The sequence below is a fragment of the Heterocephalus glaber genome, unplaced genomic scaffold, assembly GCF_053883595.1.
Source record: "Heterocephalus glaber isolate CG9 unplaced genomic scaffold, H.glaber_assembly_v1.0 deba00001456, whole genome shotgun sequence".
Taxonomy (NCBI): domain Eukaryota; kingdom Metazoa; phylum Chordata; class Mammalia; order Rodentia; family Bathyergidae; genus Heterocephalus; species Heterocephalus glaber.
In genome coordinates, this window is record NW_028258304.1 from 1,585,028 (window position 1) to 1,604,506 (window position 19,479).

A 19,479-nucleotide genomic window follows, 5' to 3' on the forward strand; every position below is an offset into this window, starting at 1 on the left:
GATACAAGAAAGTCAAATTTAAATAAAACATTTAAAATTATTACTAGAAGTTCTATCCTTCCAACAGTGGTAACTTAAATAGTATGTGTAGAGGTCTACAAAAAACCTTACTTTGAAAGATCATGAATAGAAATACTGGTATTGGCAGTAGAGATGCTACCTTACTTTCTCTCTCTCCCTCTGGGGGGTAGGGGAATGGGTACAGGTGAAACAGATTTGTTTTCAATTTTCCAAGAACTGTACTTATTAATGATGATACTTAAAACATTTTCACTTTGGAAGTATCCTTTAAATAACTGTGTTGGAGATTTAAAGTTAAAGGTGAAATTGATAGAACTACTTTAAAATGAACATAGTATTATAAAACATTTGTATTTGGCAATCTTCCCAGTTATCAAGAATAATAAAATTCCAGTTATTCAGAAGAAATGGAAGAAATGCATGCCAAAGTATTTGTACCGGAACTTCTCTCATCATGGCTGACCCCAATCCAAAGTAAATGAAAGTGTGATTTTACAATACTACTTTCACTGAGGCAGCAAAACAATAAACTATTTTTATATTAGTGTCCCATAGATTAGAGATGATGTTAGATTAATAAGAAACATCACAGGTTCTAAAAACAATGGCCAAAATGCTATACCAACCCAAATTAAAGTTTAATAAATATATTCACATAATTATAGCAGGTTGGAAGAAAACACCAGAATCTAATCATATTTAATAACTCATAGTAAAAAGCATTGAATTTTTCTATTTTTAAGGAAGAAGAGGATGGACCATTCCCTTTGATATGCTTCTCCAAGGATGGACACGTGCCCTTTAGTAAATGCCCAGATGCTAAGTACCTGTGTCCTAAAAGGTTATTACTTCACAAATTTGGAAAAGGTACTATTCTATCAAAGACTACTGAGCCAATGAACTGGTTCTCCCCAAAGGATGATTATATTTGCAAAGGAGAACATTTTCCTACCAGATCAAAGAAACACTTAGTTTTCAAAAGTTACAAAGCAAGCAGTCTGAGGAATTTAAGTAAAACAGTCAGTGACCACAGACCTTAATCAATACAAAGTCTACATAATGTCCAAGCTAACCTTTGTATGCTGAAAGGTTTTTATTTGAAAAAAATCCACATCTGTTATATTGAAAATAGCAATGGGTGATTTTAAATGTACAAATTCCTAGGAATACTCAGAATTTGTGGTCAAGCACAAATATGACATAGTTGTGACATTCATAGTATGGTAGTTATGAGTTATGTGGACATTATTTTTCAAAATATAAGCTTTTGTTTTTAAATTACAAGACTCATTTCCAATTGAATAAATTCAAACTCCTACCTCATTCATGAACTAACTGCATATTATCCTAAAGACTATAAATTACAGCTATTTAAAACATTTATTAATAGGACTAGAAGGATAACAATGTAGATGATCTTGATTCCTGGTTCAATTATAGCAAGACTTTCCATTTTACCAAATTTAAAGTCAATAAAAAAAGTTATCTTTTGTGTAAAATGAAACACTATGCAGTTCCACATTTGAAGCAGAGAACACAGATGTCTCAAACAGTTTAATTCCACATTTGTCCTTGTGTGATCTTTCTTAATTATAGTGCTTGCTTCATGGACATTGTTTACTGAAAATTAGCACCTGTTTTCTGGCTAATATGTTGATCAATTTAGCTTGGAAAGTCAGTTTAAGATATCAAATAAATGATATTAACACCAGAGTTAAAATAACCAGTCTTTTTAAAGATCAAAGATGAAACAGCCATATTATGGGAAATGCACAAAACGGGACTTCAAAGAGGCATTCAGAACACAGGTATGTAATTTCCTATTCCCTTATCCCACCCCAACACCCTCATGAATACAATTTCAGAGCCTTCAGAAAAGGCATACAATAATAGCTGATTGAGAATAGAAGTTAACACCATTAGACACACATCCCAAGAAACTGTAGACCGCGATTATACAATACTGAAGATTAGTGTTTATTTCTGAAAACCACTGGATACTTCTGAATGAATTTGGCAAACTTTATCTAACATACTTATTGCATGTCTTAATCACAATGATACTGTTTGCATGAGGGGATGAGTACAGGTATAATGTAGATTACTATTAAATTATGAATGTGAGAGTTCTAAATAGGAAATCTATTTAAATAGTTTACATTAATTGTAAACAAAAGGATCATATGACGAACTGGCAACCACAAGTACTTTTAAAAAACAACAAACACTAGCATTTTCTTTTTTTTTTCTTAACACTAGCATTTTCTAAGCATCAGTTTACTCCAAAAGAAATGTTAAGTATCCTTGCCACATCCCACATCTTTTTCTCTGTTGAAATATAAGTTAAAAAAAAAACTGACAGCAAAATGGGAAGTAAGAGTTGTTAGTGCTAGAATTTTTAAAGTTAATTTTATGAGACTGGATAACTATTTGGAATTTCATTAAGAAATACATGTAACTTTAAAAGATAAGTCTAAACAATGAAAGAAGACAGACAATGACCAATTGCTAATGCTTACAGACAACAGCCTTTCTTGCAGACTTCCAAGAAACTCTGTCAAATAAAATAACCAAAAAAAAACTTTTGGGAGAACTCCTGGGAGAGCCAATTCACTGACTATACACAGAGGTACTGTATTGTGGCCAAACAATACAGTTGTTTGGATAACTCTCTATAGACAGTACAGACTCTCTATACCAATGTATGTGGCATTGTTACTAAATCCCCTTTGTGGGCTTTCTTAAGCATATAAATGTAACTGGTTTGATGATACACAACTTAAAAAAAGTTTATGCTGACACATACAGCAAAACTATTGCTTTCAAAGTTGTCAATATTAATGTACTTAAAGTCATCTTTATCACCCAGAACAGGCTAAGTCTGTAACAATAGAAAAAAAACTTAAATAACATTCTGTTTTTAAAACTAGTACATCAAATGAAATGAACACTTTCTATATCTAAACACAAACTGTTGCTTCAACTTTATAGGCTCTTAAAACATGAACTAACAAATATCAGTAATCAATTATATATAGGAGGGAAAGGAAATATTCTCAATCAATTCTCAGTAAAAACAGTGAAAGGCAGGTTATTAAATGGTACACAAAGAGGGTGGCAACAAAAGGACATCCATCAGCATGACAATTACTAAGGAAAGAGTGTATCACATTTGCTCAAAATAAGTTTCTGAGTCACTAGTTTATATACACTCTGAAAAACATGATTTCATTCCCTAGGGCTGGGGATTTAATGCAGTGGTACCATGCCTGCCTTACACGCACAAGGTCCCAAGTTTGATTCCCGGTATTAAAAAAAAAAGAAAAATAATCCCCTAAAAATATAAAATGTATTTTTTCTTGACAATTATGGCTTCTTCTCTCCCTTGCTGTTTTGTTTTGTTTTGTTTTGTTTTGTTTTGTTTTTGGTACCAGGGATCAAACTCAGGACCTTGTGCTTGCAAGGCAGGCGGCAGAACCACTGAGCTAAATCCCCAGCCCACCCTTGCTGTTTTAAAATATACCAAAATATACACTCAGAATTATATTTTTATTTAATCTAATAAAAATTTTACATTAAAATTTCACTATTTTGGAATAGAAAAATATAATAAAAAGTATTTAATACTGATTATGGAACTGAAGTGAATTGTTCAAGAGTCTCTACAAAACATTTTATAAAGAAATATTGGTGTATTTAATTCAAACTGTGTTTATACAGTTTTCCAAATAGTAAATAACTGAAAAACATAAAACCCCTAGGCAAAACAGAACCTTCTCCAAAAGTCAAAAACTTGTATACACATAAAATGAATATGTGAGGAACCATTTGCTACATAAGAATAATTACTGTAAAATACAGAATAAAATTCAGTCATTTAAAAACTACACAAAAATGTCAGCAAACTTAAAGCAACATACCTTTCTTTTAATTCTGGTTCTTTCTCAGTTTGAACCTGTAATACAATCCACATTAGAAGTTATTCTAATGAAGTTATTAGAAGCTATTAGAAGTTTTAAATATTTGACTCATCAATCCAATGTTTTCAGTTAAAATATAAACTAAAACAAAAAAATACACTGTAAAAATATAAGGAAGCACTTAGCTTCAGCGTCCATATCACTATCAAATATTTTTCTCATTAAAGATCACTGTTATACAAAATAATTCATATAGAGCAGTTAATGATAAAAATAAGTTTCCTTAATGTTGATATAAACGAAACTTTTTTAAAAGCTTGGAGTATTATCTTTTGTTCAGAATAAAACCGATTAACCTGAAATATCGGCACATTCCTTATGGAAATATTTTTAAAGTTTTTTACTTATAATGAAGACTAAAAAGTTTCCTACACAGCCCTTTTCTGTGGAAATCATGTATTCTCTCTGCTGAAACTGTCGTTTTAGAAAAAGCTTCTTCAGACTTAAAACAGAAGAGTACTTTAAAGAAATTAAATAATGCGCCTAGAAAGGATTCCTAGTGCAGATGTTAAGAGTGCCAGAGTAAAGGTCTTCTTTATTAGAGTATCTAATGGAAAGATACATCCTAATGGTATAGCAGAAATTAAAGACAATAACTGTTAAGCCCCATTCCACAGATATTACTTATAGTCTTTCCAATCAGTGGAGAGGCCTGTAGAGGAAAAAAAAAATCCTATAAAACAGTGAAGAAAATCTGCAACAGGCACCTAATATTAGCTACTTGCTTCCTAATTCATAAGAAAATAAAAGAGAAAAATGCATAGGAGTGTTATGAAGATCAGCATACAAAACTAATTGAAGAAAGGTATTTCAGACAACAGCAGAGCTCTAAGAAAACAAAGTAACTAACAAATATCCTCAGGAAAATTCAATAAAATAAAGCATCTACAAAATCAGTAAAGGTTTTATTTCTAAAAAAATAGGACATTAAAAGTTGAAGAAATAAAGAAATAGAGTAACTTTCCTCAGGTGAAGAAACACTAATCTTCAGATTAAAAAAAAAAAATTGACAGCTCTAACCAAGCAAAATGTAAAAATGAGGGCCAGGGATTTAGCTCAGTGGTTCCGCTGCCTGCATCGCAAGCGCAAGGTCCTGAGTTCGATCTCTGGTACCAAAAAAAAAGTAAAAATGAGTCCCAAACAAAGACAAAAACTTTGCTCACTGAACTAGGCATACTGATGCTCAAAAGTTCTTGAAACCCCAAATATGTCTCTAAGGCCTTTGATCATCCATCTAAAAGCCTCTCTGTCATATTCATAGAGCTTGATCTCTTACTTCAAGACTTGCAACTCTTTCCAAGAGGTGTTATATTGACTATTAATGCTTTCATGCCTTGTGTTCCATTTATAGAATAGCACATAACACTGGAACATTACACAAATTTTTCTCTTCAAATTCTTGTTCTTTGACTTTTTCTAGGTAACATACAAATGTCATGCAAAAGTTTTAAAAATTGTAACCTTCAGAATAAATGGGTTAATATATACATCCCCCCAATCTGTCACTCCCATATCTTTATATCTTAATTTGTCTTCACATCACTTTTTACCACTTGACATTTCATATATATATATATATATATATATATGAAGTATATAATATATATATACTTAGTAGGTACTTTGAGTTTAGATGATAGAATTGGTTTTTTTTAGCTAGTACAAGATTTTGTGAAGATTAATAAAAAATATATTGCTACTGCTAGCAAAAAAAGCCCTATTATTTGCCTATTAGCATACTATAGAATTATTAGAAGAAAAAATTTGAGTTTCAATTTAATTTTTTCACTGATGGACTCTTCATAAGCTTTTGTACATGTATTGCTATGCACTATTATCCAAACCAAAAGCCTATAAAATCTTGATTCCTTATAGAACAATTTCTCATAAATATAATTAAAAATCAAGAAACTTCTTTCTCCCAGGAGAAAGCAATAATAAATTCTAAGCAACCTTTGCATTCTACAGACAATTATGAAACATATAAGGAGTCACTCCACACATACGTACCAGAATACATGTTTTTCAAAATTACCTTAATTTATTCTCATTTGGACAAATTTACACCACTGCATAAACCATAAAAACTGCAAATCTTTTTTTTTTTTTTTTTTTTTTTTTGGTACTGGGAATCAAACTCGGGTCCTTGCACTTGCGGGGCAGGTGGCAGAACCACTGAGCTAAATCCCCAATCCTGAAACTGCAAATTTTTAAAAGCAGATTTTAAAAAGAACGCCTAAAACTCAAAACCAAATTACTACCTGAGAATAACTCTTGACATTACATTGAGAATATACTTTTGAGTTTTGTTTTTTTTGGGGTTTTTTTTTTTGGTACCAGGGATAGAACTCGGGTTCTTGCGCTTGCACAGCAGGCGGCGAAACCACTGAGCTAAATCCCCAGCCCAATACTTTTAAGTTTTGGAAAAATGACCTTTACACTTCTTTTACATTTATAAAAGAATAAAAGCTAATCCAAAAATGTATCTTACCTCTGATGAATCTATCTTTGAAGATAAAGTGCAGATCAATACATGGTCACCTATGTTTTGTGGATGTCGTTTCAGAAAATTGTACATTGACTGAGCAGATTCAGGGCTTTCTAACTGAAGAATTGCCTTTGGAGAATATAAAAAAAAGTATGAACAGTTCCTTAAAAGATTAAAAGCAAAGGCCGGGGATTTGGCTCAGTGGTTTCATCGCCTGCTGCGCAAGTGGAAGGATCTGAGTTCGATCCCCCGGCACCAAAAAAAAAAAAAAAATTAGAAGCAAAATTACTACGTGATCCAACAATTCTACTTTTTAGCATATACACAAAAGAACTGAGAACAGGGACTCAAACATTTGTACCTCCATGTTCACAGAAATATTATTTACAACAGTCAAAAGTTAGAAGCAACCCAACTCTCATTGGTGGATTAGCAGATTTTTAAAATGTGGTATGTGCATACTATAGAATACCATTCAGTTTCAAAAATAACTGACACATGCTACAACATGGACGAATATGGAAGACACAAGTGAAATAAGCCAGTCACGAAAGAGCAAATGAAATTCCACACATATAGGATGCCAAAAAAAAAAAAAAAAAAAAAACCAGAAACAGAAAACAGAACTGTGGTTAATGGGGGGGTGGGATGAGGAGTTACTGTTTAATGGACAAGCAATTACACTTCAGTTTGAGAAGCTGCAAGAAGTTCTGGAAATAGATGGTGGTAATAGCTACATAATGTGAATATGCTTAATACCAAAGAACTGATATTTAAACATGGTTAAAAAGTAAATTTATATTTTGCAAGTGATAAAATTTGTATATTTTACTGCAATATTTTTTTCTTAAAATTTTAAAGAATTTCCATATTTTTCTTTCAGGCTTCAGATACAGAATTATAAAAATATGGTTAATTCTTATTTCAAGATAAACAAGAGAAAGCAATCCTTAGAAGGTTGCACAGTCAAGACGAATCTGAAAAGGATGACTTTTTTTGTTTTGTGTAGTAATGATTGAACCCAGGGCCTTTACACTGAGCTACATCCACAACTCCTTTTATTTTTTGAGACAGGGTCTTGATAAGTTGTCCTTGCTGGACCCAAACTTGCAATCCTCTTTGCCTCAGCCTTCCTGAGTGCTGGGATTATAGGCATATACCACCATGCCTGGCTTCATTTATTTTTACCAATAGGGGAATAAGGGTTTTTAAAGCAAAGGTAGAATTCTACATACTATCTGTTTCCTACCTTTCATCTTTGCTCATATCATTTCTGTAATGTCAAATATGCTCTATCAGTTATGAACATACAAAAAATTAGTATCTAGTTCGTTACTTACACACTTTTTATCAAGTAAACATTGTTAACTTTGATATAAAACCCTGCTTCCTAAGTAATATATTTTTGAACAAAATCCAATTTTCATAGACATACAATTGAAATATATGGTAAAAATAAAGGGCATAAAATGTAAATAAAAGAACAATTCTGTATTTTTACTTTCACAGAGAGAAGCTAAATCATGAAATGACTATCTTACTTATACGTCTTTCCATGTAAATAAGCAAACAGAACTAATTTTTTGGGGGGGGTGGTTACCGGGGATCAAACTCAGGACTTTGCACTTGTGAGGCAGGCGTGGTACTGCTGAGCTAAATCCCCGTTCCCCAGAACTAACTGTATTTTATGGCTAGAAGAACTTAAATAGCCCCCACCACCACCACCAGGGATCGAACTCAGGACCTTGCGCTTGCCAGGCAGGCATAGAGCCAGGGAGCTACATCCCCAGCCAGTGGCTAGAACTTTTTAAATGTGATAACATGCCTTTCACATCATCAATCAGTGTTTATTTTGCCAAAGTTACAGAGGTAGTTAAGGTCAGAATCAAATGAATTCAGGTCTGTATTTCCCTGTAAGATACTGCTTTTTATACCACATTGCCTTTTTCCTTTGAAGAGTCTTGTTTTTCCTTAAAAACAGAACTCTGAAAACAGAGAAATGCTCTGAACCCAGAGATCATGTCTTCTTTCTTGTCCCTGTCCAGCAGAAAATATACTAATCTATCATAATACTGCTGAGCAACTAACTTTTATAGATGCTTTAATCTAGAAGCTGAATTAAAAGTTGCAGACTTTAAGAATATAGGGTTTGGTTATGTATTGTCTACGGAACAGTTAAATTAGGAAGGAACTTGTTACCTTGTTTTTATTATTCATGAATATATGGTGATCTACTTTTCCAAACTGAAGTCCAACACAAAGTACACACTGAAGTCCATCTTCTGGTAAATTATAAAGATGCACAAATCTGTTGTAAATTTTATTTGTATTTGCCTGTATTTTTTAAGAGATAGCATAGGGAAAAAAAAAAACCACAGCTGTAGCATCAAACTATAAAACACAAACAATAATTAAACATTACGGAAACCCAATGAGATATCCCAAGAGTAAGAAAATGATGATGACTATGCTGATGTAGATGGTGAAGTCTCTCTCTCACTCTTTTTTTTTTTAAGGTGCTGGAAATAAAACCCAGAACCTTGTACATGCCAGGTAAATACTCTACCACTGTGATACATCCTCAGCCCAACAGTAGGTCTCAAATTTAGACATCAGATTACATAATCAATAAAACAATATACCAAAATAGGAGATATAATAATTCTACTATCAGCCGAGGATTTAGGCTCAGTGGTTCTGCCACCTGCTTCGCAAGTGCAAAGGACCCAAGTTCAATCCCCGGTACAAAAAAAAAAGAAAGAAAAATTGGGCTGGGGATTTAGCTCAGTGGTTCTGTTGCCTGCCCTGCAAGCGGAAGGACCCAAGTTCGATCCCCGGTACCAAAATAATAATAATAATAATTCTATCAAAATGTTTACCCAAAACAACCTTAGACAGGACACTAACCTATTTAGCCACTAATTATATACTCCAGAATGTAGAAAAAAATTTATGTCAAGGACTCTAGGATAATCTTTTCTTATTTTTACCAAGAGGACCCATCTGACATCTCCAATGCCTCAGTATCTTAAAATTACTACTTCAGTTTTCATTAGTTCCCAAAGATAAATAATCAACGTTCTATGTATTAAACAAATAAAAACATGCTAATTCAAAACTCACCTCTGGGTCATTTTCTTTAATCAAAGTCATAAACAGAGCTTCCTAAAAAGTCAAAATAGAAGGTTGAAGGTGTAAGATGCTTACTTAGTCAAGATTTGTTATATAATAATATTTACAAATATATATTACTCAGTATATATATTATTCATACAGTGAGACAGAAAAGCTTCTATTCCTTCCAAGAATGTTTTCCTCCTCCTGAAAAATTACTGAAGTCTCACCCTACCCATACAACTTAATTTTCTCTATTCCCATAAATCCATTAAAGATTAATGAGTTAGTAGTACTTAGGGAGGACATCTGAATTCACATTTAAGGAGGAAGAGATTTAATTCAGATGAGAAAGAGAATTCAAATAAAATTTAACCCAGCAAAGCCAGGGATGAGGAGTAACTAAGATGAAGGCAAATAAAATATTGTATAGAGTAGAAGTATAGAGTCTTGTGTTGTTTTTGAATTGTAAAAGGTCAAAAGTAGCATGAGAAAAGAATTTAAAAACTGGCAAAGGATAACTAATGATACAACTGACATGTATAAAATAATCCAACTTTACAAATTAGAGTGATTCTCAATGAAAAGCTTTTCCAAATTATCTGTACCTCCACTTTCCTCTAGAGATACTAATATGTCATTATAGGTCACAAAGAGACAAGGAAAGGTTTTTACATCAGATGAAGCTGAATCTGAATAGATTTCAACTTTATATTAGCCTCATGGCTTTGTGGAAAAAGGACTTGAAGGAGACAAAATTGAAGGCAGAAATGCCAATGAACAATTATTTTTGGTGGTCCAGAGGAGCTGGGATTGGGTGGGTGGGTGTGTGTGTGCGTGCGTGTGTGTGCGTGCGTGCGTGCGTGCGTGCGTGTGTGTGTGTGTGTGTGTGTGTGTGTGTGATGTGTTCTCCTGGGACTGAACCTAGGGCCTTTGTATTTTGAGATAGGGTCTAGGTCACTAAATTAATTGCTCAGACTGAGCTCAAACTTTCAATCCTCTAGCCTCAGTCTCCCACAGTGCAGGAATTATAAGTATGCACCACATCAGCTCTGACAGTTTCTAAGAGATGAAGCAATGGTACTTGGGATTAGGAAGAGGGAATAAATTTCACAGACTTAAAATAGATCTATTGAGGGATCAAATATGAGAAATGAGGAAAAAATTAAAGATAATTTTCAGTATTCCTGCTGGGAAACAGTAAGTAAGATTAATGAGAAGACGTCTATTTTCAGATAGTTTTCAATGTTTTTCCAACTCAACACACTTAAGATAGGATTCTCTCAATATGAAAGTAACTCACAAACAGTGGATTTGGATTAAGTGATTATTGGATAGATAAGATTTCTTAGTGTCAGAAAAAACATGATCCAAAGAAGAAAACCAGATAACAAGAGAATATAATATATAATATATAAATCTATATAATATATAATAAATATTATAATATATATTAAATATAATAAATCTGAAAAAAATTAGTAAGATCTAATAAAAATGATGGTACATGTCTATGACTTACCTCATCTTTTATATTCATGTTCTCAGGAGCCACACTTATGGAAAGTTGATTTCCATCCATGGATATTGGGAAGCAGGTATAAAATTTGACCATAGATTCTGCAGATTTTCTATTTATTTCTATAAATGCCTTTTAAAATTGAAAATACAAAACATGTTTGAAATGACTTACTTTTTTTAATACTTCAGAGTCAGATGCCCTAACTCAGTAAATAAAGATTAAAAAAAAAAGTGTCCCCAGAAAGGTTAGACCAATAGATGAAGAATACTACAACCATAAATAAGAAATAATGAATGACTATTCATAATAACTAAAAGAGAAAGAGTAAATACTAAATAAGAAACAGAAGACATTCTAGTAAGTGACATTAAGAAAGGGTCAGGGATGTAGCTCCGTGGCGCCGCACCTGCCTGACAAGCACAAGGTCCTGAGTTCAATTCCCAGTACCGAGGAAAAAACCCCCAAAAAACAACCAAGAAAGGTTTCATCTTATTCACTGCTTTCTTAGTATCATAGCAGTACCTAGCATGTAGCAGACATTTTAAGAGTATTTCTGAGTAAATAAATTTAATGATAAAACGAGAAATGAAAGAGCCAAAAAATGTGTAATGATTATCAAGTTAATTTTTGTTTTGCTTTTTTCATAGATATAACATGTAACTCTACATATGTATACAGAGAATTAAGGATGTCTAAAGCAAAGATTCAGAATTCTATGTGCTATCTGTGCCCTACAGTCCATTTTTTATTTTGCTTTTTTCACAGGTATATAATGAAAGTTCTCATACAATAATTCTATGTATTTTTGAATTTTCATACTTACATAATCAAACAGGTTGAATGTTCTTTCATATATTTGATAATATGGTAGAAATCTATATATTTGCATATAGTTGCAAGTCTTTTTTGGTTAAGTCTACTTTTTAAACAAATTATGTTGTTTGCCAATTTACTGAACTTTTAATATGTTGTCATATATATAATGTGGACACTGTTTCCCAATTTACATATTTTTCAACTTTTAAATTTCCATTTTGCTTTATATTTAATTTCACAAATATTTAAGTAAACAATTCGTAAGTTTTAAACTGCATGCCACTCTGAGAGATGTGATTAAGTCTCTAGTTCTGCTTTATTCTGCTTGGGATGTGAAGGATCCCTTTGTTCACAGGTCCCATGCTACCCCATGCTATTTAGTAATCACTTAATAGCCACCTGTTACCAGACCAATTGTTTAGTGTACTGTGTGTGTTCCAGAAATCCTTACTTAGTTATGGCTCCAAAGTATAAGAGTAGTGATACTGGCATTTCGTATGTGCCAAAGAGAAGCTGTAAAGCAGTTTAAATGATAAGGTTAAAGTTTTCTACATAATAAAGAAATGCACTTTGCTCAGATTGCCAAGATCTACAGTAAGAACAAATCTTATAACCATGAAACTGTGAAGGAAAAACAAATTACGAAGCAAAAGTTAAGGCCACAGGGCATGATACCGGCTTAGTTAAAACGGAAAACACATTAAACTTGTGCCCATATGTATAAGAAAAAATACGGTGTAAATACAAGGTTCAGTACTATCTGCAATTTCAGGCATCTACTTGGTTCTTGGAACATAATTCCTATGGGTAAGAGGAGACTACTATAACTGAATCGCAAATTTTTCTATTTAGTATCTAGAAAAATATTAGCAGTATAAGTATTTAATAAGTCCATTCCTGAGCTGGGGACATAGCTGAGCAGTGCAGTGCCTGCCTGGCAAGCACAAAGCCCTGAGTTCGAATCTCAGAACCAAAAAATAAGTCCACTCAATTCTAACCTATACTAGGCAGACAATAATCTAGGATTTTTACTTATTCAGATTTTATACTTAATCTATTTATACATATACTATTAAGTATATAATATAAAATTAATGATTTCTATTGTTTTTAACACCCAAGTCATTCCATACCCTATCTAAATGTATTTTCTCACATTAAAAAACCCAATTTTTTTTTTTTGGTACCGGGGATCGAACGTGGGTCCTTGTAATTGCACAGCAGGCAGCGAAACCACTGAGCTAAATCCCCGGCCCTTAAAAAACCCAATTTAAAAATGCACTTCTTCTTCCTGTGTCTTTAAACATAATCTACTTTTTAAAAATCAGCTGAAATATATAACTGTCATTAAGTTCAGCAGTTTCCAAGTATATTTACAGAGCTGTATTAACCAATCAATCAAGTTTTAACATAATGTGAAACTACATATAACTCATTTCTACTCACTCTTTCACTGTTTGCTCAAGCACACTGGCTCTGATTATATCCTACTCTACTTTCATAGATCTCTAGTCATCACCAACACACGATACTTACCACTCTAGTGTGTCATTTCTAATACTTCTTTACTAAAATCCCATATCCTATACATTTCACATGGACTTTTTGTTTTTTGAAACAGGGTATCACTATGCAGTTCAAGCTGGCCTTGAACTCACTATGTAGCAGAGGCTAGCCTCAAACGCACAGTGATCCTCCTGCCTCAGACTCCGGAGTGCAGGGATTATAGGAGCATACCACCATGCCTGGCTCACATTGTTTATAAATACTAAATTTTAGCCAGGCTTGGTGATGCATGCCTATAATCCCAGAACTCAAGAGGCTGAGGCAGGAGGAGCACCATAAATTTGAGGCCAGCCTGGGCTACACAGTGAGTCCAAGGCCAGCCTGAGCTACATAGTGAGACCCTGTTTCCAAAAAAAGTAATAATAATAATTATAATAACAAATTTTACTGTGTGGTTTTAAAGTTACAAAAGCAATACACACAGCAAACTTAGAACAAAACTTGCTGACATCGTTTGAGTCTAAGTGGTTACTACTCATTTGAGTATCACTGGTAAAACAGTAGAAAGAATAAGAAATATTAGCTAAAAAATGATCTATTATAAAATCTTAGAAGTCATTTAAAAACTATTGAACATTTAAGATAGAAAACATTTTCTAGTAAATTAAAATTTTGAGCAAAGCTCTGACATATATTGTCATTCTTTCTCATCATTAAACTAAGCCTGAGTAGCACAATACTAAAATAAATGATATTTGAATTTTAATTTTAAAAATCCATTAGCTTAATTAAAACACTTTAATTACTTTGAGATACACTTTTAAATCCTTCCTAATTTTGTGAATGTTTTTCAAAATGTGCCTCTTATAGATAATATGAAAGCTATTATCAATTCTTACCTTTTTATGAGATGATAAAATCAAAATATCCTTTAAACCACCAAATGGTTTTGCCAAATTACAAATTTCTTCTGTAGAATATCCTCTATTAGGCAAATTAGAAATAAGTATCACACACATTTCCTCTGTTTCCTTCAAGAGAAATTTAAAAATCAGTTTTAAAATTTCCTTACCTGTGTTTGTATTCACTTAAGACTTATACTTAGTATCATATTATTACTTAAATTCCATTTACTAATAAGGAAGCCCTTATCAATTCAGGAGGCTGGTCTTAACCTCAAAATAAATACCCCTTAAATACACAAATTTCTATCTTTCAAATACATAGAGTAATTGCAGTCATGCCACTTGTCACCTATTCCAGGTCTGTAGATTTGTTTTTCACTTTTCTTAATAACACAATCATCTATCTCTCACTACAATCCTTTCTTGTCATTTCTTTATCTTGTGATGATTATATCCTCAATCTCCAAATCAGTGTGTATCTTTTTATCTTCCCTAATACGAAAAATCACTTTTAGGGAACATAAAATAACTTATCTAATCTCTTCAGAATCCTTACTCCACAACCCAATCCCCACTTCAAATACATACTGTATTTTCTTTTCTGCTATCCCTTCTCTTACATCTTTTATTTTCCAAGATGACTCTCTCAAATCATTTTTTCCTTTTGTGGATTCTACGAAAAATTCTAAAGATGTGATACAGTAAACCTGGCAATTTTTGACTTTTCCTTTGGGGGAAAAATGTAGGAAGATATAATTTTTATAAACAAGTTGAAAGTGATTTTAACTAGCATGTCAGTCAGATGTGTTCATAAATGGTTCCTTCTTAAGTGCTTTATGGGACTCTAATTACTGTATTGTGCTTCAAAATACTCTCTCTAAAAATAAAAGACTTAATGGTTTTGTTGAGGAATGGATTTATTAGACAAAAATTACACTTATGCTTATCACCTGAGTGATGTCAAAATCTGAATCAGTAAAATCTAAATAAAACAACGTATTCTTAATAACAGATATAACCACAAGAAAATAAAGTGAACTATTTGTCTTTCAAAATAAAATAGGAAGCCCTATTTACTCCTCCAAAAATGAGAACCCTCCCCCAAAAAACCCCCAAGGTAGTATATTCTAAATATTAACATATATCTCCCATCTGTCATTAGAAGGAAAAAAAAAAGGGTTTTTTTCCCGAAAATTCTACTGGTTTTGATTTGATAAGCTGCTATATGCTCCAGAACTCATTTAGACTTAATGTGTTGTCAGGGAAAAATACTCTTCAGAAACATGTACTTTTAACCTGTCCTAAATTTTTGTGACTTTTTCTGTGGTCCAAGATTTTTGAACTGAACCCCTATTTAAAGAGCCACAGATGATGAGACCTTTACAAAATGCCAAATACTGTAGGTTTGATAAGAAAATATGCTTTGCCAAAAAATTTTAAGCCTTAAAGAAATTAATAAAACATAAAAACTGACCTTGCTGACTGATTCATTTTCTGTGACCTCCAAAGCAGCTTCTAAATACCAAAATAAACAAATAATATTAGTTAATTATTGTTAATTTAAAATCATGCACATATATTTACCAAGATTATATTTTATTCTAAAATGAATTAAATAGTAGCTATAAAAAAATGTACATAACTAAACCAGGCATGGTGGCACATTCCTGTAATCCCAGCACTTGGGAGGCTGAGGCAGGAGAATTGCTACGAATTTGAGGCCAGCCTGAAATACAGAGCGAGACCCTGTCTACAGTAGGAAATAACACTGGCTTTTTTTTCTTTTTTGCAGTGCCGGGAATCAAACCCAGGGCCTCATACATGCTTGGCAAGGACTCCATCCCTGAGCTATACCCAAGCTTGACACTGGCTTTTAAGTAATAGTTTTATTCTGAGCGCAAAATTTCAGAATATTTGAGGGATGAAGATCTGAATCAAAATATTGATATGACTTAGGAATGAAACATATTTAAAAAGTACATACATACAAATGATACAAAATTACCTCTTTTATTAAAATTTTAATTTTCTTTCTACCCTTAAGAGAATAAAATGAAATTTCTATTGGCCTACCTGAAATGGTTTCTTTAGCACTGTTTTCAGAGGCTTGAACTTCCAAACTGGTCTTTATTTCAGAGTTTGCTGCATAAAATAGTATGCTTTAATAGTCTATAAAAGACACTAATACGATTAATAAATCTAAACAGGAACTTATTTTAAACTAGTTTATTTCAGGTAGCCTTAAGATGATATGACTGGGCTGGGAATTTAGCTCAGTGGTTTCGCCAACTGCTGCGCAAGAGCAAGGATCTGAGTTCAATGCCCAGTACCAAAAAAAAAAAAAAGATGATATGGCTTAAGTCAAATCTAATACATAAATTTCTCTTTGAAAAAAACAAAACAATCTCGAGAATTTTTAAGGAAAATTTCAAAATATACCTTGAATATATACCAAAAGAACCTAAATAAAACACTGATACCACTTCAAGCTTACCTGGTAGAGTTACAGGTTTACTGGAGTCTTTGTTTTTGACATTCCCGACCTTTTTGGACTCTAGAGACTTCTTTCCAGTTGACTTAGCTTTTAAAAGGAGAATTGAACTATTATTCTAAAAGTATGCTGAGCTGAGTCACTTAGCATGTTTCATGCTAATGAAAGCTGTTCAATTTATAAAAGCTGTTCTTTCCATGTATTACTGCTATTCATTTCCAACATCTGCTTGTCAATAATATTAAAAGCAAATTTAAGTTGAGATATATTTTGCTGATGTCCTTAAGTGAATAAAAAGTTACACCTGTGTGGGGTAGATATATATAATTACAAAATCAAAAAGTGATACTTCTAATTGCTGGAAATATTCTTTGAAATCAGTCTATTAAAAAAGATGATACTAATAAGATTTTGCTTGTTTCAATGTGCTAGATTATTTTAAATAGTGTTCCATTTTTTAAAAATAGAGAATATTAATTTTCCTAATGTGGAAAGAAACAATCTTTTTAAAAGTAAACAGCAGAGGGGCTGGGGATTTAGCTCAGTGGTTGCACCACCTGCCTTGCAAGCACAAGGTCCTGAGTCAGATCCCAGTACCAAAAAAATTTTTTAAAAGTAATGGCCTGTTCAAAACTTGTGACCCAAATACCACATCTTAAAGATACTTAGCCAAGCCAGTGGTGAAGGATTAGCAGATCTATGAACAAAAGTAAACAGCAGAGAAACTGTACATGCTAAGAAAGGTAATATGAAGCAACAGAAAGATTAAACCACTTATAAGATAGAATGAAAGAGCAACCTGTGATTATGTATCTGTCCAAAAACTATAAGCCATGACTTATATACCTGAACAAAAATATATATTTAATGGCAAATACTGTCAAAGATGGAAGTATCAATGAATAAAAGTCCTATATGGGCCAGGTTTTAAATATCAAAGACATATCTACTAAAATAGTCAAGATGTTACTAGACATTAAAAATTATCCTATGAATTCAAAACCTGCTTTTGGTATTATATTTATATTTTTAAAGACAGAATTAAAATTAAACTTAGTAAAACCTTTTTTCTCTAATATTCTTACCTGTTTTGACAGCTTTACCTTTAGCAGCTACTGTGACCACAGATTTTACAGAGCCTGCTGATTTTCCTAAATCACAAAAGCAGCAGTCAAAACTGGTTTAACTAGTTGACAGTCTCCAAAGAACTTTACAGAGAAATATTTCAATAACAAAAGGCTACATTTTATTTAAAACAAAATGTTATCACCTTCAGAAACACAGGTTATTTTTTAAAAGTCACCTAAATAACAATTCATGTCTTTGCCAGGGCACTGGAAAATAGCATTCAGGTAAGTTAAATGAATCTCTGAATGTATATGGATCAATCAGAAGCAAAGTTACTAATTCCAAGGATATAAAAACAATCCCTAACCTCATGCTTTTAAGAGTTCCAAAAGCAGCTTGGCTCCCAGTTGATTAAAAAGCATTCAACACCTGAAGGTAACATAAAGACTGCTTTGACTCATTCCTAGTGTATCCTAGCTGTTTAAGACTAAATTGTTCTGGCCATTGTTCTTACATTCTCACCTATTACTGTTGATTTTCCATGATAATGCTATTTATAAAGACTATGGTCATCAAAGTAAGAGATCATCAGAGACCAAAAACCCTTTTTATTCTAAGACCAACAGATTCAGCTCTGAAAAAATCAGGATTCATAACAACTAGCAAGAAAGTATGAGGAAAAAGCCCAGAATCAGAATCAACAGATCTAAATTAAATTCCAATTAAAACTTTGTGATAATAACTGATTTCTGTGGACACTCTCCCATATATATAAATAGGATGATAACTGCCACAACTACCTAAAAGAAACTAAGAATATGATCATACCCTTCAAAATTAAATCATGTATATATGCACGCATGTGCACACACACAAGAATCACTGACACCCACAACAACAAAAGTCTACAAATCCACTCTTTATATTTCAAGACAGACTATAACATTTGTTCGGAAAGGGCAATGACCTTTGTTCAGAAAGAGCAATACAGGAGCCCTCCTCTTATCTACAGTTCTGCTTTCCATAGTTTCAGTTACTCACAAACCCAAAATAGTAAGCAGAAAATTCCAGATATAAACAATCTGTAAGTTTTAAATTGTGTGTCGCTTTGAATAGTATGCTGAAATCTCCAGCTGTCCTGTTTCATCCTGCCTGGGATGTGAAAGTTCCTTTGTCCAGCATATCCATGCTGTATATGTTACCTGTCCATCAGTCACTTAACAGTGGTCTCTGTTATCCTATTGACTCGATGTATAGCAGTGCTTGTGTTCAAGTAAGTAGCCCTTATTTTACTAATTATGGCCCCAAAGAGCAATAGTAGTGAAGGTGGCAACTCTGTATGTAAAGACCATATTCACTTAACATTTTATTATTATTGCTAATCTCTTACTATAACTAATTTATAAATTAAAACAATGAAAAAAATAGAATATATAGGATTTCAACCATCTACAGTGGGTCTTGGAATGTATTCCTGTGGGTAAGGGGGAACTACAGTATCAATCCTCATGCATGGTGACTCAAGTGGTCTATCTAAATAACTCATAAGTTTTACTACCATGCAGTAA

At 32.7% G+C, this 19,479-nt stretch overlaps 1 protein-coding gene across 9 annotated transcripts in view; it reads right to left on the minus strand.

The window, feature by feature from the left end:
- Positions 1-19,479, minus strand: part of Znf638 (zinc finger protein 638) — a 116,158-nt gene that overhangs the window by 10,888 nt on the left and 85,791 nt on the right. For 7 of the 9 annotated variants that reach the window (XM_013074054.3, XM_013074052.3, XM_087215930.1 and 4 more), the window contains 10 exons: positions 17,929-17,994; positions 16,847-16,933; positions 16,426-16,494; positions 15,827-15,867; positions 14,347-14,478; positions 11,126-11,254; positions 9,613-9,654; positions 8,689-8,823; positions 6,493-6,618; positions 3,942-3,976 (listed from right to left, as the gene is read on the minus strand). In XM_013074054.3, coding sequence (XP_012929508.2) covers positions 3,942-3,976; positions 6,493-6,618; positions 8,689-8,823; positions 9,613-9,654; positions 11,126-11,254; positions 14,347-14,478; positions 15,827-15,867; positions 16,426-16,494; positions 16,847-16,933; positions 17,929-17,994 — 862 coding nt within the window. The remainder of the gene's footprint in view (positions 1-3,941; positions 3,977-6,492; positions 6,619-8,688; positions 8,824-9,612; positions 9,655-11,125; positions 11,255-14,346; positions 14,479-15,826; positions 15,868-16,425; positions 16,495-16,846; positions 16,934-17,928; positions 17,995-19,479) is intronic. The other 2 variants (XM_013074053.3, XM_087215927.1) reach the window with 2 other exon arrangements.